The sequence below is a fragment of the Cucurbita moschata genome, unplaced genomic scaffold (assembly GCF_002738365.1).
Source record: "Cucurbita moschata cultivar Rifu unplaced genomic scaffold, Cmos_1.0 Cmo_Scf00029, whole genome shotgun sequence".
NCBI classification, from domain to species: Eukaryota; Viridiplantae; Streptophyta; class Magnoliopsida; order Cucurbitales; family Cucurbitaceae; genus Cucurbita; species Cucurbita moschata.
In genome coordinates this window covers 929,612-956,063 of record NW_019268545.1, presented here as the reverse complement: position 1 = coordinate 956,063, position 26,452 = coordinate 929,612, and the positions used below count along the sequence as shown (strand labels likewise).

Sequence of the window (26,452 nt, the reverse complement as noted above, 5' to 3'; positions counted from 1 at the left end):
AAATAATAGATTTACTTTTAAAGACAACAATTTTTTGAGTTTGGTAGGATTTTAATTATCTTGTTTTTCTAATTTTAATTTATATTTTAATATATAATATAAAATTAATATATAATGTCACATTAATATAAAAATAATAAAATTATTGTCCAATCAAATTTAAATAATAAGAAATGTTTTGTTTTCCTTTCAAACTGATGTGGGATCTCACAATCTACCTTTTTTTGGAGGCTAAGCGTCGTTGTTGACACACGGTCGGTGACTTGCTATTTGTAACAATCCAAGCTGCACTAGTCGATATTATCTGTTTTAGTCCGTTACGTATGGTCGTCAGCCTTACGATTTTAAAACGTATCTACTAGGGGAGATTTTCACACCATTGAATGTTTTGTTTTTCTCTTCAATCGAGGTGTGATCTCACATAAAATCTCATAAGGTTCAAATATAAAATATTTACCTGACACAATGCATAACTAAAATTCATTACAAACGTTAAATATTCTTTTTTCAAGTACTGCAGAATTGGGTTGGATTGTAACCCTGTTTTCCGGTTGTTTAAGTTGACTTGATAAAAAATGTCAACCTGCAAAGCGACTCAAATTTTTTATTTTCAAAAAATTCAATCCAACCTAAACAAAATATAAATGTAACCCAACAAAAATTTTATGATTTAGATTAGATATTTCAAATTTGTCGAATTATCAGATCATATGAACACCTTTAAGAATGATAACAAGTGTTACCGATAGTAAAAAAAAATCAAACTTCAAAAGCAAAAAATTTTAAGTTTGAAAATTTAAAAACCAAATTCCTACGGAACATAAAAAAAAATCAAGTTGATAACGTTACAAAAAATTTAGGAAAACCAGATTCCTCTTTTTCTATGAGCTCACATCCTATGATCACACGAGCCAAATCTAGTATTTTCAAGACTTGTCATCTAACAATTTAGGAGACCGTAGCCCATGCTTAGGGTAATTTTGCAATTTGAAATAGTAGACTAGATTAGTATAGGTTAGATTGCATTATCATTTCAAGAGATTTTCTTACTATTTGAAATTGGCTCCAGGGTTAATTAGGTGTGTTTGGTTCTAGGATCAGTTTTTGTCTGATTTTTTAGGTTTTCGTGTTTTATGTAGCCATTCACTAAACTCAAGGAAAAAAACATTTTCAATTCTTCCAAAATCAAATCATTATTACAAAATGAAATATTATAATGTATTTGCAAAAGGATTGAAAGCACATAATGAAGAAATTAATCGTAGAGACAGCCACAATAATCAATGATATTACCCTAACTCGTTATAAGTACTTTGAATTTAGGTTTATTATTAAGAACATACCAAAAAAAAAATCTATAAAAACACTCATTAAAAGATAACAATCAAAATTATGACAAGAAAAATTTATTGGATAAATCCTGCCCTGTTCTAAGATAGTTTAAAATAATTATTCGAACTAAAACATCTTCATATTTGATAGAAGAACTTCATCGATCAATCTATCCAAGTTCTTGTAAGCAAACCCACCTGATTTATATGCTTCTTCAGCTTTAATCTTCAAACTCATAACATTCTCCTTCATTTTCTTACCTTTTTCTCCATCCATGAGCTCTCTCACAAGTTCCTCCACTTCATTCCTTTTAACATTGCTATCAATTTCCATGCCAATGCCCCACTCAGTACAACAATAACGACAGTTCGTCAGCTGCTCAGCAAAGAAAGGCCAGGAGATCATCGGCACGCCAGCACAAATACTTTCAAGCGTTGAATTCCAACCACTATGTGTTAGAAACACTCCAATTGAAGGGTGGTTCAACACTTGTTCTTGACAACACCAACTTGCTATCATGCTTCTCTCTTTGGTTTCTTCCACAAATTCAGGTGGCAAAATGGCTGAGTCTCCCACAACTACGTCAGGTCTTGTAATCCACAAGAATGGCTTTCGACTGTATGCTAATCCCCAAGCAAACTCAATTAATTGCTCGGTCGTCATCACTGTTATACTGCCAAAATTTACATAAACAATCGAGTTGGGTTCCTTTGAGTTCAGCCACTCGATGCACTCTGGTTCCTCAACCCAAAGATTTGAGCCTAACGCTCTTAAACTTTGGTCCTCTATTTGGTTGGCAAGCAAGTGAAGGGGACCAATAGTGTGAATAGACCGAAGGATTGAAGAAAGAGAATTCAAAACATCTCGTTCAAGTGGTTCATATGTGTTTATTATAATCGCTGAAGCTTCTCGAGATCTTTTCATTTGTTCATCGATGAAATTTAGCATGATATCATCTCGATTTGTAGTTCTAAGAAAGCTAGGAAGGTCTCTCAAACGTATACTTTTCATTCCCTCAGTCCATTCTACTGTATTTTCCAAATATCCATCGGTTATATGACTTGAATCTATTAACAAATAAAGGAGATCAAAACTTAAATAAATATAAGTCCCAAATAAAAATAAAAATAAATAAATAAATAAAAGTTAAGTTTCATGTATTTAATAGATCTTATTGTTTCAATGAATTTAATAGATCTTATTGTTGTGAATTTTTTAAAATGTCCATTGATCCATAACTTATTTAACAAAAAGAAAAGAAATTGAAAACTAAAAAACTTTACCCGTATAAAATTGAAAGTTTAACCATTCATTATAACTTTTTAAAATTTAAAATCTATTAAACATAAAATCGTTTATAAATCATATTGACCGTTTTTTAGTGGAAATCTCTCGCTAACAAATGCATTTTAAAAAGTTGAGGGGAAGCCCGAAAAGGAAAGTCCAAAAAGAAAAATATATGTTAATGTTGTGTTTGGGCTGTTACAAGAGGTATGAAAGCCCGACACTGGGAGCTGTGTTAGCGAGGATACTGAGCCCCAATGTGGTTGGACACAAGGTGGTGTGCTAGCAAGTACGCTAGGTCTCGAAGGGGTGGATTGGGGGGTCTCACATCGATTGAAGAAGGGAATGAGTGCCAACAAGGACATTGGACCTCGAAGGGGGATTGATTGTGAGATCCCACATCAATTGGGGAGTAGAATGAAACATTTTTTTTTACAAGGGTGTGGAAACCTCTCGACGCGTTGTAAAAACCTTGAGAGGAAACTCGAAAAGGAAAACCCCAGAAGAACAATATCTGCTAGCGGCGGGATTGAAAAACTTGTAACTCAAAAAAAAAATTGACTTCAAAACAATAAAGAGTATTCAAATTTAAATCATACCTTTAAGTGGTACCAAACCTTGCTTAATGAGCTCAGGATAACGCATATAACCCAAGTAGCCACAAGCACTAGCCGTCCAAAACAAAGCATAAGGGATTTTAAACTCATTGGCAGCCAACATAGAGAACGACATGATAGCATCTCCAACGATACAGCTAACTGGCGGGACGTCAACAGCTGAGTTAAGCTGAGAAATAAGATCGCAGAACGGAGCTAAACAATTCTTGGAGGTAGATTCACAAAGGGAAGGAACATCTTGGGTAGAATTGGCATCGGAGAACGGAAGGCCATCGGGGATGGTTCGGAATTGAAAATCTAGCAAGCCATCAAGCGAGTTGGGGCCTCTCGACCTGAGCAAACGCCTATGATTATACTCGGTGTTAACAAAAGTTACGTGGAAACCTCTATGATAGAGAAGCTTAGCCAAGCTTAGCATAGGGTTGATATGGCCTTGAGCTGGATATGGGATACACACAGCATGTGGTTTATCAGTTTTTGAGGCAGAACCCATCTTTGATTGCTTGGCTCAGTTTTTGGACATGGAAAGGAAGAAACTAGAATTCTTATAGGCTGCAGAAACAATGAGTTGTTTGAATTTTTAATTATTTTTTTAAATTATTGGCTGACGTTTCAGACACGTAACACATCAATATTCGAAGAGAACAATAAATAAGGTAAGATTATTACAGCTGTCTACTTATCGTTATATGTTATTGTAATGAATAGCTTCATACATTATTGATTATTAACTATGAGGGAAAAAAAATTAATGTATATGTCGGATCTCTTCCAATCTTAATTTAATTATACCAACGGTAAATTATTTTAGACCATTATTAGTTAAATAATAGATTTACTTGTAAAGATAAGATCTCATAAAAAAAATGTTTTGTTTTCATCTCCAACTGACGTGGGAACTCACAATCTACCCTTTAAGAGTCGAGCGTTCTCGCAGGCACAACTCTGGCACATTGCTCATGACTTGCTTTGATACCATCTGTAACAACCCAGCAAATATTATCCGTTTTGGTTCGTTACACATTGTTGTCAGTTTTACAGTTTTAAAACACATCTGCTCGGAGAAATTTTCACAACCTTGTAATGAATGTTTCATTCCCCTCTCCAACCGATGTGCGATGTCACATAAAATCTCATAAATTTCAAATATAAAATATTTTCGAGTCATAATGAATAACTAACATTAATTACAAACCTTAAATATTTATAATTTAAAAAAAAGTGACAAGATTGGATTATAAGTTTATAACCGATATTAATGATACATTGTGACTTATAAATATTTACTATTTGAATTTTGTGAGATTTTAGTTATTAATGTAATATGTATTATAGGCAAGTAGAATTTTTTTAAATAATAATTAAAAAAAAAATCGAAAAAACCTAATGTAAAAATAGAGAGTTGGGATGTAAACCTTATTCAACACGTTGCTAATATCACTAACCTTGTGGTTGGCATTCACATAGGTATGATTGAAAGTAAAGCATTCAAAATCACATGTTTGTTCACACAATTGTCGGTATGTTTACTAATAAGTCATAGTTCATGTTTTGTTTACGTCAATGTAAAGGAAAGATCTATAAGTAAGTCCAAAAAAAAAAACAAAAAACAAACAAACAAACCAACCAACTTTTACGTTTTAGCTTTATTGTCATAATTTGTTTGTAACCATATGCTAGAAATTGAAACTATAGGTATATCGACCCAACTTTTCTAGACCGAGATTAACTAGGGCTATTAATATATGCATACTATTTTCCATTAAAGCTGGAAAATGAAAATATAAACAAAATTAACATAAATATTTATAATAGAATATCTAAACATTATTCGAGAATTCCTTTCAAAGACTCGAAAATAGGTAAGAATCCCTTAATCTAACTTTAAAAAAAAAAAAAATCCTAAACATACAAATAAAAATAACGTGGAAGCAAAATAAATGATGGCTTAGATTTTGTGGTACAGACAGAGATAGAACGCATTACATACTTTCTATCTCATTTCCTTAACTAAAACAAATGTATTAAAATTATTTAGCAAGTAATCCTCTATTGGGGTTAAATATGCATACACAATAAAAAACGTGCATATGAGACATAAATTTGTTCCGTCAAAATATCTATGACCTAATGATCAATTAACTCACTAATTGACTATGTCAATTCAATGATCATTTGTATATGGGAGTCTTTGTAGGCATTACTCTAACCAATGGTGTAACAAGAGTTTAAAAAAAATCCTACAAAATCTCTAGACTTTTAGTGTAAAAAACCTCTCCACTCTTGATATCAGGATGACGTGCATGTATTGAATACCATGATGCATTATTACGATGGATTGTTTTCTAAAGACACGACCCTAATTAAAACTAATGATGATGAGAGTATGAAGACCAATACCTGCATGTTATTTAGAGTAATATGTGAACGGTATATAGGAGTATGTCACAAAGATGATTTAAAGACCTCATGCATTTTGTTTGTACATATACATCGGATAATTTCTCCATTTTTTATGTTGAGTACGTATGCTTACACTATGATCATGATCATGTCTTGCAGACACTCAGGGGTGTACTGGTCTCTGGAAGTTGCTACGAACCGCTAACTTGACTATGATCCACACTCACACGCGTGGGTCATTTTGGTATGTACAGTTACATATAATACAAAGAATACATAGAGTATTGAGAATATAAACCTAAGGTTATTGTACTAGAAACAAAGAGAGAGACGTGGTAACACCATGATATAAACTCTACCATAGCTAGAGGTTTATATTGATGACTTCATGTACGCACAGTTACAGAGATTACAGATAATACGGAGAGTATTTCAAGTATTGAGTATATAATCATCGAGCATGTTATCCTATTTTTTATTTGATTTATTCGACAGTAGCAAATGCTCGTTGCAATATAAGTTTCAACGAAGCAGATATAGTCATTCGTAAAGCGGAAGTTAACCAAAGTACTACTGTAAAAAAATTAAAACCTCGTGCTCGAGGGCGAAGTTATCCCATAAAACTACTCACTTATTCTATAATTATTGTCCTAATCCTAACAAAATTGAAAGGAAATCCTAACAAAATTGAAATTGTGGTGGAGATGAGATAGGGAAGAAAAGAGAAAGAGACAGAGAAATAAAATTAAAAAAATAAAAGTTTTTAGAATTTAGTTTTTCTGTAATATTAATAATATTAAATATATTTTTATCACATCACCATTTTATAACTATAAAATTAATATATTTATCTTACATTGGTCTAAAAATAATTCTTAAAAAATGCCTAGTCAACCTTAAATAACATAAAATTAACAATAAAAAAACCATTTTTCAATAGATCAAAAATTAAAATATTGAATTTAAAAACCTATAATTTAGAGACTAAAAAATGCAATTAATTTGCAATCAAAAGATCTATATAAAAAAATGAATGATATCTTCAAAAGTCTGAAACTATATACCTATTATGACACTTAAGACAACAAAATTTAATTATTTTGTCCTATTTAATCTTGGCCTATGTGCCACTTCCTTGTCAAACTTTGGTAATGGTGACACTAAATAACTTATCTTTTTCTATTTTATTGGATACGAACAAGATCTCGAAATCATATGAAAATAACACACCAATTTGTATATAAAAACCATTCATTTTTCAAAACCCTTTTAAGGACAAAATACTTTATTATAAAATCGCATAATTTCTATGCCGTATGGGTGAGGTGTTCTTGACAAGACAAGTGGAAAGCATGAGGTTGATGGCTGCACAAGGAAAGCTTGTGGACATAGGCGAGTAGGACATTGAGGAAGTAGATAAGGTGTTGAAGAATGGAGGGTTGATCTATAAGAATTTTGAATTATGAAATCTAATTGGAAGTTGGAATTTGAATTTAGAAATTTAATTGGTAATGGGATGATGGAATTTGAATAGGATTCAAGTTAGCTCGTCTAAGTCTCTTGATGTTGAACGTGAAAGAAAGTGTCTCTAAATTTATTTTCTTTGTTTTTTTTAGTAATCATGTCATTCACTCTGAGTTCGGTTCTCTTTGAGGTCATTATAAGTGAAATTTGATTATAAAAAAAAAAAAAGTGGTGAGGATTGTTGGGAGGGAGTCTCACCTTAGCTAATTTAGGGAATGATCATGCGTTTTATACGCAATGAATATGTCCATTGGTATGAGACCTTTTGGAGAAATCCAAAACAAAGCCATAAGAGCTTATGCTCAAAGTGGACAACATCATACCATTGTAGAAAGTCGTTAATCCAAGAGATCAGACAACCTACATTAACCTCGCCCTGAGAGTCGTTATTTCAAGAGATCAGACAACCTATACTAACTTCGCCTATTTCAAGAGATCAAACAACTTACACTAACTTTGTCCTGATACCAAATTGTTGAACACAACTCTTTGTGGGAGATTATTGAACATTGTTGGAGGCTCTATAGTGCACCACTCAAAGTGAACAATGATACCAAATTATTTTTGAGCATTGTTGGAGGCTCTATAGTGCACCACTCAAAGTGGACAATGATACCAAATTGTTGAACACAACTCTTTGCAGGAAACAAAATAATTAAGTATATTTATTCCTCAAATACTTAAATCATTTTCCTAAAATAAATATATAATGGGCTCGTACAATTATTCAAGGAATACATGAATGAATAGGACCACATCTAAATGAGAACGATCTTGAGAATATAAAAGTTACTACCTTTGCCAATAAGGTGCCACCTCCTTTTTTAGTGGCTCAATCATAGAAACTTCCAAATTAAACGTGGTTTGTTTGGAGGAGTTTATGTTGAGTGACTTAGAAATTTTTTTAGGAAACATGTGAGTGAGACAAAACTGTGAAAAAGACTTGTGTTGGTTTGTGAGGATAAACTTCACCTTTAGAAGCAAGAAATAAGTAACATGACATGGTTTCAAAACTTCATCTAAATGAGAACGGTCTAAGTTGTTTTGTTTTTAAATGCAATTGATTTCAAAATTTAAAAAAAAAAAAAAAAATTAAGATGACATGGTTCAAGAGGTCCACAGAATTAAGTCTCAGGGGAGACTCTATGGTCCACTTTGATAGAAGGGAGGATTTTCTAGGATTATGTGGATTATACATACCATTGTGGAGGGTCCTGATTTCTAACAACAAAGTCATGCTCTTAACTTAGCCAGCCAACATAATTTTCAATTGTCGAATTCTGTTCAAGGAGAGGATTGTGAGGATCATTGAGAGGAGTTGTATCACATTGGCTAATTAAGGGGAAGATCATAGGTTATAAGTAAGAAACACTATCACCATTAATATGAAGCCTTCTGGAAACACTAATCTTGAAGATGACCAAGTTTTTCCAATACTCTCCTCACCGAACGCGTCTGAAAGGCTATTTTAATTTTACAATGTGCCAAAGTGACCTGGTCCTTTGCAATCAAGGTAGACCTCACAATTCAGCATCATCCCATCAAACTTCTAAAGCATTCTATCCAACCTAAGTAGCTATCCTAACGCATATATTCCTACCGGGTGTAAAGGGCATCAACTAACAACTACCTAGAATATTAAAACTTGATAAGCTTTTATAGACTCATATCTTATAAGATCAAATGACCTCTAAAACCTTCTACTCCATTCTCTTATCCATTATTAGACTTAATTGGTCTTAGGACATCCATATTCTGATAAGCGGGGTTTAATATCTTACGAGTTTTCTTATGACAATGTGTAGAAGGATTAGGTGAAAATCCTTACCAATTTGGAAATGGTATGAACTATGAAGATTAATGAAGATAATACTAGGTATATTTGAAATGACTTCATGAATTAGATCGTACGCTTAGTGGAAAAGAAAGTGATTGAGCGATGACAACTAGTAAGTAGGCTTGGAAGCAGTCATCCTTTGAAGAACGCGTAATAATTTACTGGTCTAGCTCCATGGCACCGAAAATGTATTAGGGCTCAAATGATTCACCAAGTGACGAGACTAGTAACTAAAAAAAAAGGGTCTTAAGCATTTTAAAAAATCATTCTAAATAGGGAGTTTTAATGGACACTATTTGTAACACTCTCACTTCATATTGCTAACTTGACCATTAGAGTTTTCTCAACTCAACCCAACACCAATTCTTCTTACTCTTTTCTTCTTTGTAGATACGTAATCGATAGTAGAGGAAATTTTGACACCGAATAAAAGAGAGGAACATAAATGAACCGAGACCACATCCCGATGAGAGAAATTTTGACAATATGATGACTAAGAAAAACTTAAAAGAATTGAAAGTTACTTCTTTTTAAGTGACTCAATCATAAAAATGCAAAACTTAAGCTTATTTTGCTTTAAGCAATTCTATATTAAGTGACATCTTGAAATTTTCCTAAGAAACATTTGAGTGAGGACAAAGTATACTAAAAGAATCCATGCTTGTTTGTGTGAATAGTCTTCACTCTTAGAAGCAAAAAATAAGTGACGTGATCATGTCATTTGCTGAAAAGACCTTTGTTGGTTTGTCGGAATAGTCTTAAATGTGACCATGTCGTAACAAAAACAAGGGAATGTCGGGGCCATCAAGTACTGAATCTAAATTCTAAATCTTGGGCGTACGGTTTTACAAAATTTTTTATACCTACGCAACGTTTACTCACGAAAGGAAATTTTATTCGAAAACTTGAACTCTTAGATACTAATGCAAGATTTTGAGCTCAAATTCACATCTACAAATAAAGTGATAATGAACTAATTGGTGAAGTGGGAATCAAGTGTTTGTAGCATCAAATCAAAGCTAATATTTCAATTTCAAACACACCAACCAACTAATCAAGCATTGTATTCTTGGTTACTACTTTATAGCTAAGACAACTACATAGATCTTTGTCTCTCATTAATGTCGCAAAATCCTCTCTCTCATTCCTTAAGAATGTTTGACCAAATTATATTAGTTTTATATTATTGAAAAATGGGAGCATTTATTCAACTCTAAATATCAAAAGTTAAAAGAGACTTATTTTATTTTAATTTAATATTGTAATGACATAACTTTTCGCACATATACCAATCAAGATCGTTACTTAAAAGCAAGACTTTTGTAATTAGAAAACGAGAAAAATTGCATTAAAAATTAGAAAAAAAATATACTCAAAATGCCTAAGAACCTTTAAAAGGACATGTGTTTATAAAGCAAGACTGATTCTATAAATTTTATTCGAAAAGTATCATCATTTCACAATCATCTTAGCCTCATAAACCAAGAGTTTTAAAACAAAACAAATTAAAGTAAGAAGCATTTAAAGGTTGTTTTTCTTGACCCTACTCGTCACTTTCATACCATTTCTTGCATTTACCTAAAAATAACATGTAACGTACATATAGCAACAATAAAAAAATAATAATAAAATAATAATAAAAAAACCAGGGACTAGTTTTATTTTCACAAGGAGATCACTCACTCATAACCTTTCCTTGATCAGGTTTAACTAGTTCGATCCTAATCGGTACACAGAAATATTGACCACTCAATCAGTACGTTAGTGACCAGTTCCTAAAAATGATGGATGATCTGTAATGGCTTCACCTAGGTTAGCTCCTGCAATGTCTTATGGTTGATCTAGTCATGCCTCCTCTCGTAGTAGTATCTTATCACTACAACTTTCGAGCATGTAGATCTCTTAAGTTCTTGTACAAGATCTTAGGGAACCCACCGAAAGCCTTTGTGTTATGGCTAGCCTTTCTTAAGCTGCGGGGATGCTTCCTCTATAGGTTAGAGCAATATCTTCTGTCTAGGTTTCCCCTTCGACATACCATGTCCCCCTCGAGCCTTACCTGTTTGTTAATTAAGAACACTATCACTACTGAGGTAGTTTCTTGAATCATGTTATCTAAAGGCTTGAGGTAGTTTCTTGAATCATGTTATCTAAAGGCTTTACCTCTATCTGAGCATGTTTCCCAAGTATGCCAATCACACTAGTGTATAGAACTAGAGTCCTACTCTTCATAATCCAGATAACCTATTCGATGGTAGGTTCCTACTAACACGTGTCTAGACTTTCTCTCTCCAAACGATGAAGGTGTGGTCATAGCTTGACCATTTTTCCTATTGCACTCGACTCCAAGGTTCCCTGGACTTCCATGGTAATTCCACGTCCTTAATTTTGTGAGCATGCTTGTCCTAACCTAGGGACGGTTTACAACGCGACCATATGATCTTGATAACTACATGCTGCTATTGGACTTGGTTTCGCCCCCTCCTCCCTCCGAAAGCCCATAATTAATTGTCATCTCCTAGGCTATCCTTCACCCCATACCTCATAAATGGCATAGTGTGCCCATCACGCTCCAAAAAGTCCATAAATGGTAACTTAGTCTCTAAAGACTCCAACAACCTTGCGGCCATGGCCTCTACCGCTCTTCTCTCAAGGTAAAAAATCCTATTTATCAACGATACATGTTACATGAATAACTAAAATGTAACAAGCTAAGCCCACCGCTAGCAAATATTGTTTGCTTTGACCCGTTCATATTGTTGTCAGCCTCATGAAAATGCATGAGAGAGGTTTCACACCCTTATAAGTAATAGTTCGTTTTCCTCACCAATAAATGTGGGATCACACAATCCGCTGTCCCTTGGAGTCAAGCTCCTTGCCAAAGGGTAATACTCTTGTGTTGCTCTACAAATAAAGCCAAACAAACTTGTAGCAGCTACGACAAAGCCACTTGTTTCCACACATCCCTGTTGGATCGGTATGGCAACCCTAGAGGGGGGGTGAATAGGGTTTTAACGATAAAAGTGTTTAAACTTGATTAATTTTTTTTTTTTTTTAATGATAAAACTTTTTACAAATAAGTAGAAGATGATAATTACTAAAACAAAATAATTCAAGTCAAAACAATAATCAAGTAGAACATGCAATAAATCATAATAATAATCTTGAAATTAAATAGGAAAGAGTTAGAGAAAATGACACTGTAGTTTTATAGTGGTTCGGTCAAACTCGACCTACTCCACTCCCCAAGCGCCTCTTGGGAATTTGAATAAAGAACTTTTCCGACTCTTTCCACGGATCAGAGCCAAACCGGTACACCGCTCTTTTTACGAGTTCAAGAGCAAACTCAATCCTTTCCACGGCACAGGATCAAACCGATACAAGTATTTGAGTTTGATAATAACACACCACAACTCTCTCAAAGAGTAGATTTACAATTTGGGATACTCACAACTATTTCCTCACAATATAATAATAATCCCTCTCAAGAATAAGATGAAAAGAAATAAACTTGTAAGCTTGGAGAGAGCAACAAACAATGGAGACTTTGAACAAATGAGGATTGAAGAATGTATGTAAGTTGTGTGTTTTAAAAATGTGGGGAAGATAGTTTATATAGAGGAGAAAAGTGGCAAAATGTAGGATTGAATATTGACCATTGGATTGTGTTAGGAATAATGGAAGGTGGAGATTAAAAGTAATTAAATAAGAAAATTTTCTAAATTCATTTATTTCAAAATTTTAATATAATAGTAATATAATATAATAATAATAAAAAGTTATGTGAGTAACGGTAAAATGAAATTCAAAATTTATTATAAATATAATAATATAATAATAATAAAAATGATGTGAGTAACTACCAAAATTTTAAAATATAATAATATAATAATATAATATAGTAATAATAAAATTCGATGTGAGTAACGGTTATATTCAAATTTATATTTTGTGAAAATAATTTTATTTAGAAATGTAATAATAAGAAAAACTCCACCATTTGTTACTCTTCCAATATTATAAATGTCATACTTTGATATATTTTGATTTGTCCATCATTTTGATTTTGTTGCCACATCATCACGTCGGGTATGTTGTCTCGACTCTAATTTCTTCGTTTTAGCTCTGATTTGAGTAATTGAAAAGTTGTTGTAATCGTTATTCCCGACCTTATGTCCTGGACAGTTCAAAAAACTGAAAATAGTTAATAATTAAAAGTAGGTTTGTTATCATCAAAACATCAATAATTAATTCATTGAAATTAATTAATGTGAGATCAAGGGCTAATAAGCCAACAATCCCTCCACTAGAAACAAAGCAAATAGAACTTCATAAGCACGGATACAACCTGGTTTAATTCGAACTATTCAATTTAAGCTATAAATATTGGGTTGGGTTAGATTATTCTTCCGTTTGAATTTCATAGAATCTTTGAAAAATAGAAAATTCAGATCAGTTCACAAATTGACATTTTTTTTTGGTCGAGTTAACCCCGCCAATCCAAAAATAGGGTTACAACCCAACTCAACCCAACCTTACCTTACTTTAAGATTATTACGAAGATTAAGAATATTTTTCGCTTATAACCAATATTAGTGATGTGTTATGACTTATAAATATTTGATATTTGCATTTTATGAAATTTTAGTTATTAATATAACATATATATTATAGGTAAATAAAATTTTAAATATTTAAAAAAATAATCCAAAAACCCAACCTAAAAATTGAGGATTGGGTTGAGTTGTGAACTCTATTAAAATAGCTCAGATCACTCTAAAAATAGAGGGTTGGGTTGAGTTGTGAACTCTATTCAAATTGCTCCAATCACTAACCTAATCAACTCAAACTTTGGGTTAATCAAAAAGATATTTTCAAATATTTTCAATCCAACTTAACTAGCGTACGTTCTTGACTGTGCAGTCATTTATGGAGAGGGTCCTTGTGTTTTGGCATTCACATGGACATCGAGTAAAGCATTCAAAATCACACGTGGGTGCACACGCAGTTGTCAGTATTTCTACTGAGAAGTAATACTAAGAAGTCATAGTTCATGTTTTGTCACTTTATAGGCAAGTCCAAAAAAGAAAAAAAAAATTGTAATTAATTTGTAATCAAGAAATGAATATAAAAAACTTAATGATATCTTCAAACATAAAAAATAAAAAAAAATTAAAAAAATTAAAAAAAAAAAAAGTATATATTTATCGTGATACTTGACAGCAAAATTAAATTATGTTGTCCTATTTTACATTGACTCGTACGTGGGACACTAAATCAAATTGTTTTTGTCTATTTTGTTGAATATGGATAAAAGGATTTCGACATCATCCGACAAGAACAAAACATCACCGATTTGTAATTAAAAACCATTCATTTTTCAAAACCCTTTAAACAACAAAATATTTTATTATAAAATGGCATGATTTTATGGGATTGGTTTTGATTGAGGTGTTCTTCGTCATGAGCAATAAAAGAAAATAAAACATAGGATGATTTTGAGACTAGCAAAAAATAATAATAATAATAATAATAATAATAATAAATAAATAAATGAACCGGACCATAAATAAATGAGATGAATTTTGAAGATAAAAAAGGCTTAAATCGTGCAATATTCTACGATAGTTTAAAATGATTATTTGAACTAAAACGTCTTCATATTTGATAGAAGAACTTCATCGATCAATCTATCCAAGTTCTTGTAAGCCGACCCGCGTGGCTTATATGCTTCTTCAGCTTTAATCTTCAAGTTCATAACATTCTCCTTAATTTTTTTTTACCCTTTTCACCTTCCGTTAGCTCTCTCACAAGCTCCTCCACTTCATTTCTTTTGACATTGCTATCAATTTCCATGCCAATACCCCACTCAGTACAACAATAACGACAGTTGGTAGGCTGCTTAGGAAAGAAAGGCCATGACATCATCGGCACTCCTGCGCAGATACTCTTAAGCGTTGAATTCCAACCACTATGCGTTAGAAACCCTCCAATTGATGGTTGAATATCCCACAACTACGTCAGGTCTTGTAATCCACAAGAATGGCTTCCCACTGTTTGCTAGTCCCCAAGCAAACTCAATTAATTGCTTGGTCATCATCACTGTCACACTGCCAAAATTTACATAAACAATCGAGTTGGGTTCGTTTGAGTTCAACCATTCGACACATTCGAGCTCCTCGACCCAAAGATTGGAGCCTAATGTTCTTAAACTTTGATCCTCTATTTGGTTCGCAAGCAAGTGAAGTGGACCGATAGTGTAAATAGATTGAAGGATTGAAGAAAGAGAATTCAAAACATCTCGTTCAAGTGATTCATATGTGTTTATTATAATTGCTGAAAGCTTCTCGAGATCTCTTCATTTGTTCATCGATGAAATTTAGCATGACATCATCTGGATTTGTAGTTCTAAGAAAGCTAGGAAGGTCTCTCAAACGTATACTTTTCATTCTCTCGGTCCATTCTATTGTATTTTCCAAATATCCATCGGTTATATGACTCGCATCTCTTAACCAATAAAAGAGAAAATTTAAATAAATATAAGTCTCAAATTAAAAAAATTAGTTAAGTTAAAAGATCTTGTTGTTTCAACTTTATATTTAACGGATCTTTATTTTTTTTTAAAATCAAATTCATCCATTAACAAAAAAAAAAAAAAAAAAAAAAATTGAAAACTCAAAACTTTTAGGGGTATAAAATTGAAAGTTTAACCATTCATTATAAACTTTTTAAAATTTAAGATCTATTAAACATAAAATCGAAAGTTTATAAATCGTATTGACGGTTTTTTAGTTGAGAAATTTATTTGACTCAAATAAACTATTTTGTGAGATTCCATATGGGTTGAGAAAGAGAACGAAAAATTCTTTGTAATGGTGTGGAAACCTCTTACTAACAGACACGTTTTAAAAACCTTGAAGGGAAGCCCGAGAGGGAAAGCCAAAAGAGAAGGATACTAGCAGTCCATGTAACGACCCTAATATTTTACTTGTCTAATCTAAGGTCATTACTATACTTTGAAATTTGGAATATACATTTAATGGGCCCTGTTCGTTATTGCGACACGCACTCGCCTTTTATTACCTCCGAGGAAAATTGGTTACAAGGGAAAAAGAGAAATTGAAGGAAAGGAAAAGGAACAGAAACCAAAAATGCATATTTTATTCTACCCTAAGGTTTATTATGCAAACACCTCTCCTCCTATACTAACCTAGATTAATGATGCAGCCAAATTCGGCCTAGACTACGAAATGGAAAAAGAACAACCCACTACCCTATGCATGTGCCACGATCCTGGGGGTACGATGTCGTCGTCGTCGTCACATGGGTGCCTTGCCCTTATCTGCAAAAGTAAAGTAGCACGAGGCTTGAGTATTTCTAGAATACTCAGTAAGTGACCCCCTATCGGGGTTATGCGACATACACATGCAATGAAATGATGGGACCTATCGTTTCGTTTCGTTTCGTTTCGTTTTCCCTACGGTGTAATCCTAACAGGTAACCGTGGACATGTACCATATACTCTACACGCAGCCCATACGTGCGAGTATGGGCTCACCAGCTAGTTCGCACACCGCTGGGCCACTGTCCCTAGCCGGTGGGCATGCTCTGGGGGCCCACCGGGACCCGTTAAAACTAAAACCGTCACGGCAGCGCTATGCAGGGCATAACGATCGTGGTCCTGCCATTTGGATGTACGCGTCCGTACCCTCGTGATGGGATAGGGGTATCCCCCCAAATGCATGATCACACAATATGCATGAGGTCCCACTAGTCCTACAGTCACCATTTAATGAACATAACCCCGTGTCCCGATTTCATGCTTACATGTCATTCTCATTCTCATTTCGTTACATATCATACATATTCCTAGCGGGGTTATGTATCATGCAATTCACCGTATTTCATGTCAAACAATTCATTCAGTTGCATTTCAATATTCATAAAACAAGCCATAATCATACAAGGGTCACACATCGTCACATGCATTCATATCACATCAACTAAGCAGCATAGACAACATACATTCACGATCACATGATTTCGTACTTAAGCACATTAAGCTAGCATACAATTTAATGGCACGTGCATAACCGCGGGCACGTGCCAACATTCAGCAATTAACGCGTAACGTACAACGGGTGAGCCACTTACTTGGTAGGCCTTAGCCGAAGTACTCCCTAGAATATAACGTAAGCTCCTAGCTCCTCGTGGACGTCCTACGCTTCCGTTGGTGGTTGGTTCCTATTAGTTCATGAGTCACTTTCGTTAGTATTTCACGAATAAGAATAAATTCCCAACTGGAATTTGTGAAATACGACCTTAAAATGTTCCCTTTTACCTTAAACAGGGCCGAAACTAGGTCCGGGAGGGTCGATACAGTGTCAAACGGGCTGGAAACAGGTTTCCCGAGCCCAATAAGCCGCCGAAGCCGCCGAGCCACCACCGAGCCGATGAAGCCGCCTGAGCCGAGAGTAGCCGCGCTGCCGATGTGACACATGGCACAATCCGAGAGCGACGTGTGTGCAGGCGTCTCGGGTCGAGGCGCGGGTTAACGGGCCGCTCGCGGTGATGGGCCGGCTCGCGGGTGACGGGCCGCGGGTTGATGGGCCGCGTAGTGATGGGCCGGCTCGCGTGTGACGGGCCGGGGGTTGATGGGCCGGCTTGCGATTGGAGGTCGGGTGTTTGGGCTGCGGGTAATGTGGGTTCTGGGCTGACCGAAGGTACGGGGTTCGGTTCGGGTTCCCGGATCCAGATCGCGGGTCGGACTTCGTCCTCTTCGCCCGACTGCCTGCGCGATTTTCCGGCGATCCCTCTCTCTCTTCGACAACGTCGTCCCGACGTATTTTTTTGATACCGATTTCGTTGGTAAGGGCCTCGCACTCCCGGATCTGGAGAAGCTCGGAAGTCCGCCGTTCCGTCTTCCTTGCCGGCGGTGTTCAGCGTACGGGATTCGCGTAGAACCTACTCCTGATGTGTGTAAAGGGTTCTGGGATTACTTTTATGGTGTGAAATGGGGGTTTCGACGTCGATTCGTACGATTCGGCTTCGCCGGAGTTCCGTCGGTTTTCTGTTCTCTCACTTTTTCCTTACCGTTTTCGTTTCTTTGCAAGTTCTTCCAGGGTGGCTGAAGGTCGGGGACGCGATTTTGTGGCAACCCAGCCCTCGGCCGCCCTTTGTGGGTCGTGTGTGAGCGAAAACTCCGGCGAACGCCGGAGTTTTCGGCTCTGCCGACGACCACCTTTTTTTTTTTTTTTTTTTATTTCTCGGTTCCGTTACAGTCCAAAACACTTCAAAGCAGTAAATAGTATTCAAATTTAAATCATACCTGTGAGTGGTATCAAACCTTGCTTAATGAGATCACAGTAACGCACGTAACCCAAGTTGCCACAAGCACTAGCAGACCAAAACAAAGTATAAGGAATTTTAAACTCTTTGGCAGCCAACATAGAAAATGACATAATAGCATCTCCAACAATGCAGCTAACTAGCGGGACGTTAGCAACTGAATTAAGCTGAGAGATAAGATCACAGAAAGGAGCTAAATAGCTCTTGGAGGTAGATTGGCAAAGGGAAGGAGTACCTTGGGTAGAGTTGGCATCGGAGAACGGAAGGCCATCAGGGATGGTTCGGAATTGAAAATCTAACTATCCATCGAGCGAGTCGGGGCCTCTCGACCTGAGCAGACGCCTATGATTGTACTCGGTGTTAACGAAAGTGGAAACCTCTATGATGGAGAAGCTTAGCATAGGGTTGATATGGCCTTTACCCTAACCCATCTAAATACTTTGAATTTAGGTTCATTATTAAGTACATACAAAAACCTATAAAAACCATCCTTAAAAGATAACAATCAAAATTATGACAAGGAAAATTTATTGGATAAACTATGCACTATTCTACGATAGTTTAAAATAATTATTTAAACTAAAATGTCTTCATGTTTGATAGAAGAACTTCGTCCATCCATCTGTCCAAGTTCTTGTTAGTAGACCCACCTGGTTTATATGCTTCTTCAGCTTTAATCTTCAAATTCATAACATTCTCCTTCATTTTCTTACCCTTTTCTCCATCCATGAGCTCTCTCACAAGCTCCTCCACTTCATTCCTTTTAACATTGTTATCAATTTCCATTCCAATGCCCCACTCAGTACAACAATAACGACAGTTCGTCGGCTGCTCCGCAAAGAAAGGCCATGAGATCATCGGCACTCCAGCGCAAATACTCTCGAGCGTTAAATTCCAACCACTATGCGTTAGAAACCCTCCAATTGAAGGATGGTTCAACACTTGTTCTTGACAACACCAACTTGCTATCATGCTTCTATCTTTGGTTTCTTCCACTAATTCAGGTGGCAAAATGGCTGAGTCTCCCACAACTACGTCAGGTCTTGTAATCCACAAGAATGGCTTCCCACTGTTTGCTAGTCCCCAAGCAAACTCAATTAATTGCTCGGCCGTCATCACTGCCACACTGCCAAAATTTACATAAACAACCGAGTTGGATTCGTTTGAGTTCAGCCATTCGACACATTCTGGCTCCTCGACCCAAAGATTTGAGCCTAATGTTCTTAAACTTTGGTCCTCTATTTGGTTCGCAAGCAAGTGAAGTGGACCGATAGTGTAGATAGATTGAAGGACTGAAGAAAGAGAATTCAAAACATCTCGTTCAAGTGATTCATATGTGTTTATTATAATTGCTGAAGCTTCTCGAGATCTTTTCATTTGTTCATCGATGAAATTTAGTATGATATCATCTGGGTTTGTTGTTCTAAGAAAGCTAGGAAGGTCTCTCAAACGTATACTTTTCATTCCATCCGTCCATTCTACTGTATTTTCCAAATATCCATCTGTTATATGACTTGAATCTGTTAACCAATAAAAGAGATCAAAACTTAAATAAATATAAGTCCCAAATTAAAAATATATATATATATATATATATATATATAAAAAAGTTACACGTATTTAATAGATCTTATTCTTTCAACTTTATACCTAATATATGTGTAAATTTTTTAAAATGTCTAATTGATCCACGTAACTTATTTAATAAAAATAAAAAAAAATTGAAAACTCAAAACTTCATTATAACTTTTTAAAGTTTAATATCTATTAAACATAAAATCGAAATTTTATAAGTCGTATTGACGGTTTTTTAGTGTAAATCTCTCACTAGCAGACGTGTTGTAAAAACTGGAGAGGAAGCCCAAAAAGGGAAGCACAAAGACAAAAATATTTGTTAGTGGTGTATTTGGGCTGTTACAAAAGATATCAAAGCCGGACACTGGGAGCTGTGTCAGCGAGGATGTTGAGCCTTAATGGGGTTGGACACGAGGTGGTGTGCTAGCAAGGACGTTGGGTGTCGAAGGAGTGGATTGGGGGGCTCACATCGATTGGAGAAGGGAACGAGTGTCAGCAAAGACGTTGGGCCTCGAAGAAGGATTGATTGTGAGATCCCACATTAGTTGGGGAATAGAATGAAACATTTTTTTTATAAGGGGGTGGAAACCTCTCCTTTTAGGAGACGCGTTTTAAAAATCTTGAGGAGAAACCTGAAAAGAAAAACCCCAATAAAACAATATCTGCTAGCTAACGGTAGGATTAAAAAACTTGTAACTCAATATAAAAAAATTGAATTCAAAACAATAAAGTGTATTCAAATTTAAATCATACCTTTAAGTGGTACCAAACCTTGCTCAATGAGCTCACGATAACGCATATAACCCAAGTAGCCACAAGCACTGGCGGTCCAAAATAAAGTATAAGGAATTTTAAACTCATTGGCGGCCAACATAGAGAAGGACATGGCACCATCTCCAACGATGCAGCTAACCGGCGGGACGTCAGTAGTTGAGTTAAGTTGAGAAACAAGATCACAGAACGGAGCTAAACAATTCTTAGAGGTGGATTGGCTAAGGGAAGGAACATCTTGGGTAGAATTGGCATCGGAGAACGGAAGGCCATCGGGGATGGTTCGGAATTGAAAATCTAGCAAGCCATCGAGCGAGTCGGGGCCTCTCGACTTGAGCAGACGCCTATGATTGTACTCGGTGTTAACGAAAGTTATGTGGAAACCTCTGTGATGGAGAAGCTTAGCCAACCTTAGCATAGGGTTGATATGGCCTTGAGCTGGATATGGGATACACACAGCATGTGGTTTATCAGTTTTTGAGGCAGAACCCATCTTTGATTGCTTGGCTCAGTTTTGGGACATGGAAGGGAAGAAACTGGAACATCTTATAGGCTGCACAAGCAATGATTTGTTTGGATTTTTCATTATTATTATTTTTTTAAATTATTTACAGTTTCCAAATAAAAACAAATAGCTTAATAAATTATTAATTATCAGAAGGAAAAGAAAAAATTATATCTCTCATCTCTTTGAATCTTAATTTAATGATACCATACGTTCAGTTGTTTTAGACAATTATTGGTTATCGTCCAATCAGCCCTAAATAATAGAAAATTAGCAAAATGATCAAAGGTCTACAAGGATTAGGTTGATAATTTGTGCTCACAATTTCGACCCATAACTTAGCCATCCAAATAAAATTCACATTCAAATAAAGTTCACAATCGGTCAAAAATTTTGATTTATTCATTATATATGTTACATTAATAACTAAAATACAACATGCTTTGACTCATTGTATATCGCAGTCTCACGGTTTTAAAACACATCTACTAGGAAAATGTTTTTACGCCCTTATAAGGAATGATTCATTCTCCCCAACCGATGTGAGATCTCACAATCCACCCCCCTTGTGGCCAAGCGTCCTCACAGTTGGCACATTACCCGGTGACTAACTCTGATAACATTTGAAACAAAATAAGCCCAACTGCTAACATATATTGTTCGTTTTGACCCATTACATATCGGCCTCAGCCTCACAATTTTAAAACTTATCTACTCTGAGAGAAGTTTCCACACTTTTATAAGAAATGTTTCGTTCCTCTCTCAAATCGATGTGACATCTCACGTAAAATCAAAAAAGTTCAAATATAAATATTTTGGAGTCACAGTGCAAAACTAAAATTGATGCATTGTGACTCATGAATATTTGATATTTGAATTTTATGATATTTTAATTATTAATGTAACACGTGCCACCATAATTTAAAAAAAACGACAGCCCAACATAAAAACTACAACCCAAACTAACTCACCGAAAATTTTGAATTAATCAAAAATATTTTTCCAATCCAACTAACTTTTATTGGTCCTATAATTGATTGCTTTGGCGGTGCAGTCATTTATGGGGAGTGGTCCATTCCTTACCTTAGCCTTATGTGTTCGCATCCACATGGGCATATGCCCCGAGAGTAAGGCATTTAAAATCACGTGTGCCTTCACACTTTGTAATATTTCTACTCAGAAGTCATAGTTCATGTTTTGTCACCTCAATAATAAAAGATCGATAGTTAAGTATTGCTTTGATCCATTTCTGAGAATTAGTATTGTTATGTCTATGTAAAGGTTTGTTTAGCATTGTTTTGAGATGTGGAGTTATTGTTCTTTTGTATTTACGTAGAGCCAATTAGTTAAAATTGTGTTGTGTGAGAGTGTGCGAGATACACTTATAAACACTTTGGTTATAGTGATTGTCTACCACCTGTGAATGCAAGGGAATCTCTTCTCTCCGAACTACGTAAGTTTTTGTGTCTTTTTATTTAATTTATATTTCTGAGTCTGTGAGTACGATCAATCTTATTTCCGCTTCCTTTACAATAATTGGTATTAGAACATTTTGGTTGTGGCACTAGAGTACAACAGAGAATTTCTTTGAAAAGACTTGAAAATCGAAGGCGATGATGTTCAAAGAATCCCTCAATCTAACTTTAAAAAATAAGAAATTCGTAAACGTACAAATAAAAACAATGTGGAAACAAAATATATGATATAGATTTTGTAGCATAGTAGTGATTGAACTCATCACGTACATTGTATGTCATTGCCCAAAAAAAAAATTTTTAAAAATTACTTAGTAATAATCTTCTATTAGGGTTCAATTCAATGATTTAGTTCAATTCAATGATTTAGTTCAGATAAACACAACGAGACACAAATATTTATGTGGTTAAGGATACTGACCACCCGCTCTGGTGTAGAAGTCTGGTGGGCATTACTCCAACTGATGGTGCAACTCCGGTTTAAAAAAATTCCTACAAAATCTCTAGACACTCCACTCTTCATAACCACCCTTCCTACCCCTCGAACGATTTGCAAACGAAAAGAGAAATCGAGATAAAAAACAAGGAGAAAGAGAGAGAGAGACGAAGAGAAGAAGAACCTCATGCCTTCAGCCTCGGGCCTCGTTTCAGCTCATTTCTTCTCACACTTTTTTTTTTTTTTGAACTGACACGTCTCTTTTTGTCTTTCATTAGCTGTCTAGTCTAACATTATCTATCTGCTTCAAAATGTTAGATTACATTATTGTTACCGGCAACAACTCATCTCTTTTTTATACTTTACTCCCAATTTTCCTTATAAGTTTGCAAAAGGATTTGGATCTCTGAGTTACTTTTTTTTATCATAAAGTTTCACCTACTTCTATTGGGTCTCCTCATTGGTAAGTTAAAACCATTTTTGAAGAGCTCAAAAATTAAAATAATGAATTTAGAAACCTAAAAAGTAAAATACTATCAAACTCTATATAATATAGAGACTAAAAAATGCAATTAATTTGTAGTAAAAAATCAATAATATAAAAAAAATAAAAAAAATAAAAGAATCATAGGTATGAAACTATATAGCTATCACGGCACTTGGACAACAAAATTAAATTATTTTGTCCTATTTCATCTGGACCCTAAGAGCCACCTCGTTGTCAAACTATGGTAATTGCGGCACTAAAATAACTTATCTTTTCCTATTTTATTGGATACAAACAAGATCTCGAAAGCATATGAAAATAACACACCAATTGTATATAAAAACCATTCATTTTCAAAACCCTTTTAAGGACCAAATACTTTATTATATAATGCCATAATTTCTATGCCGTATGAGTGAGGTGTTCTTAATAAGACAAGTGGAAAGCATGAGGTTGATGGCTGCACAAGTAAAGCTTGTGGACATAGCCTCTTGATGTTGCACGTGAAAGAAAGTGCCTCTAAATTTATTTTCTTTGTTTTTTTAGTAATCATGTCATTCACTTCGAGATTAGTTCTCTTTTAGGTCGTTATAAGTAAAATTTGATCGAAAAAAAGAATGTTGAGGATTGTTGTGAGAGAGTTTCACATTGACTAATTTAGGGAATGATCATGTCTATAAGTAAGGAATACATCTTCGTTGGTATGAGACCTTTTGGAGAAACCCAAAGCAAAACTACAAGAGCTTATGCTTAAAGTTGACAATATCATACCATTGTAGAGAGTCGTTATTCCAAGAGATCAAACAACCTACACTAATCTCGCTCTGATACCAGATTTTTTAACACAACTCTTTGTGAGAAACACTCGCACAGGCTCTATAGTGTACTTTGTTCGAGGGGATACCAGATTGTTGAACACAACTTTTTGTGGAAAACAAGTTCTATAATGTACTTGTTCGAGGGGAGAATTGTTGGAGGCTCTATAGTGCACCACTCAAAGTGGACAATGATACTAGATTGTTAAACACAATTCCTTGTGGTAAACAAAATAATTAAGTATATTTATTCTGAAATACTTAAATCATTTTCCTAAAATAAATATGAAATGAAAATAAATATATAATGAACAGGACCACATCTGAATGAGAGCTATATTGAGAATATGAAAGACTTTAAAAGAATTCAAAGTTACTACATTTACCAATAAGGTGCAAATTCTTTTTCAGTGGCTCAATCACAAGAACTTTCAAGTTAAATGTGCTTTGTTTGAAGGAGTTTATGTTGAGTGACTTAAAAAAATTTCTAGGAAGCATGTGAGTGAGATAAAGCTGTGAAAAAGACTTGTGTTGGTTTGTGAGGATAAACTTCACTTTTAGAAACAAGAAATAAGTAACATGACCATGTCGCAGAGAATGCATGAAAATTCATATTTCAAAATCCTGGGTATGGTTCATTACATTGATTGTTTGTAATATTCAATTGCCAAAATCGTTATTGTTGGTTCATTACATTGATTGTTTGTAATATTCAATTGCCAAAATCGTTATTGTGGCATGAATGATCGGTCGAGTGAAGACCGTCCGACATTGCAGAGAGGTTGCACCATTGGCAAAAACTCGAAACTTGTGCTCCACTATCGGTAGGATTGAGACGCTGGTTATTGAGTCCACTCTTGTGCCTTAGGTTTATTTTGGGAGCAATATATTTTTTATGGAGCTTACGGCCCATTATCTAGTACTTAGAAGAAGATGATGATGCAAAAAAAAAAAAAAAAACCAAGGGTTTGTTTTGTAGAGCAAAAAAAAAAGAACTTTCCTTCTATCTCCATTATAATAGAACTTGTAGTTGTAGAAGATTTTAGGTCATTCGAAGTTTTAGGCGAATTAATATCACATTTAATGTTATTTCTTTCCTGTTTCTTTTGTATGTGATTGGAACTTATTAGTTTGTATGGCTTAATACGTGAATGAGAGATTTTTGTATTTGTTGTTTCACCTATGTATTATCCCTCTCCCCATAAGTGATATCAGCGCTTTTATTTATAAATCATGTGATCATCATAGTTGATATAAGTATTTAAGGAGTCACGAAGTTTGATGAACAAAAAAGTAAATCAAGGACTAGCTAACTAGCTAATAAAGTGCACAAGTGACTAAAGGAGAGATTGAATGGGATGTCAAATGGAAAATGAAAAACTTTGGATGAAGTGATATTGATATGCAATCATTATCCTCAACCTAACGATCCAAATTTTTGTTGAAGTAAGAACACTTGAATCAAATAAATTATCACCTCCTTATATAAAATTCAAATCAGCCAAGAGATTAGACTAAAATTAGATTATCTCATGATCAAAGATCTAGAACAAGGATTTAAAACCTTGTTCTAAATTGAGTCATTCTACAATCGAACTTGATCAACACTTAATTGAATGACTCGGATGCAATCTACCATAAGAATTGCTTGAAACTTAGAAATAGCAAATATCATGTTCAAATTTTTAAGAGTGAAAGTTTCGACTTGAATTGAAATGAATGAATATGTGATGTATGTACGTTTATTTGTGATCAATTACAGTAATATATGATTTTGAATGTGTAACATGAATTAACTAAGAATCTTGCCATGTTGCTATGATGCATATCTTCATTCATTTCATATATAATATAATCCTTCTATGTCATTACATATGGTAGTGTACAATAGGTGATAAGGATCACGGTGTTCTAAATGTTTCAACTGGATTTATTACACGATCCAATGTCAAAAAGATTCAACAAACATTCATTATTCATATACAAAATTGGATAGACTCGGTTTAACCATCGTTTCATATATTACAAGCTGATTCGATTGAGGAA

The 26,452-nt window shown here is 34.7% G+C and overlaps 2 protein-coding genes across 3 annotated transcripts; both read right to left on the bottom strand.

The window, feature by feature from the left end:
• Positions 1–1,289: 1,289 nt before the first annotated feature.
• On the bottom strand, positions 1,290–18,691 carry LOC111464031 (7-deoxyloganetin glucosyltransferase-like). 2 transcript variants are annotated; one of them, XM_023108075.1, is made up of 2 exons: positions 18,323–18,691; positions 1,290–2,399 (listed from the first exon to the last, which is right to left on the bottom strand). In XM_023108075.1, the coding sequence occupies exons 1-2, from the start codon at positions 18,453–18,455 to the stop codon at positions 1,459–1,461; spliced, it is 1,074 nt and encodes a 357-aa protein (XP_022963843.1). In that variant the 5' UTR covers positions 18,456–18,691; the 3' UTR covers positions 1,290–1,458. The 2 variants fall into 2 exon arrangements, with proteins under 2 accessions (XP_022963843.1, XP_022963842.1); XM_023108074.1 differs by lacking the exon at positions 18,323–18,691 and adding an exon at positions 3,216–3,758.
• Positions 18,692–18,853: 162 nt separating this feature from the next.
• On the bottom strand, positions 18,854–21,204 carry LOC111464032 (7-deoxyloganetin glucosyltransferase-like). Its single transcript, XM_023108076.1, has 2 exons — positions 20,671–21,204; positions 18,854–19,862 (listed from the first exon to the last, which is right to left on the bottom strand). Exons 1-2 carry the CDS (start codon positions 21,179–21,181, stop codon positions 18,922–18,924), a joined length of 1,452 nt encoding a protein of 483 aa, XP_022963844.1. The 5' UTR covers positions 21,182–21,204; the 3' UTR covers positions 18,854–18,921.
• Positions 21,205–26,452: the final 5,248 nt, after the last annotated feature.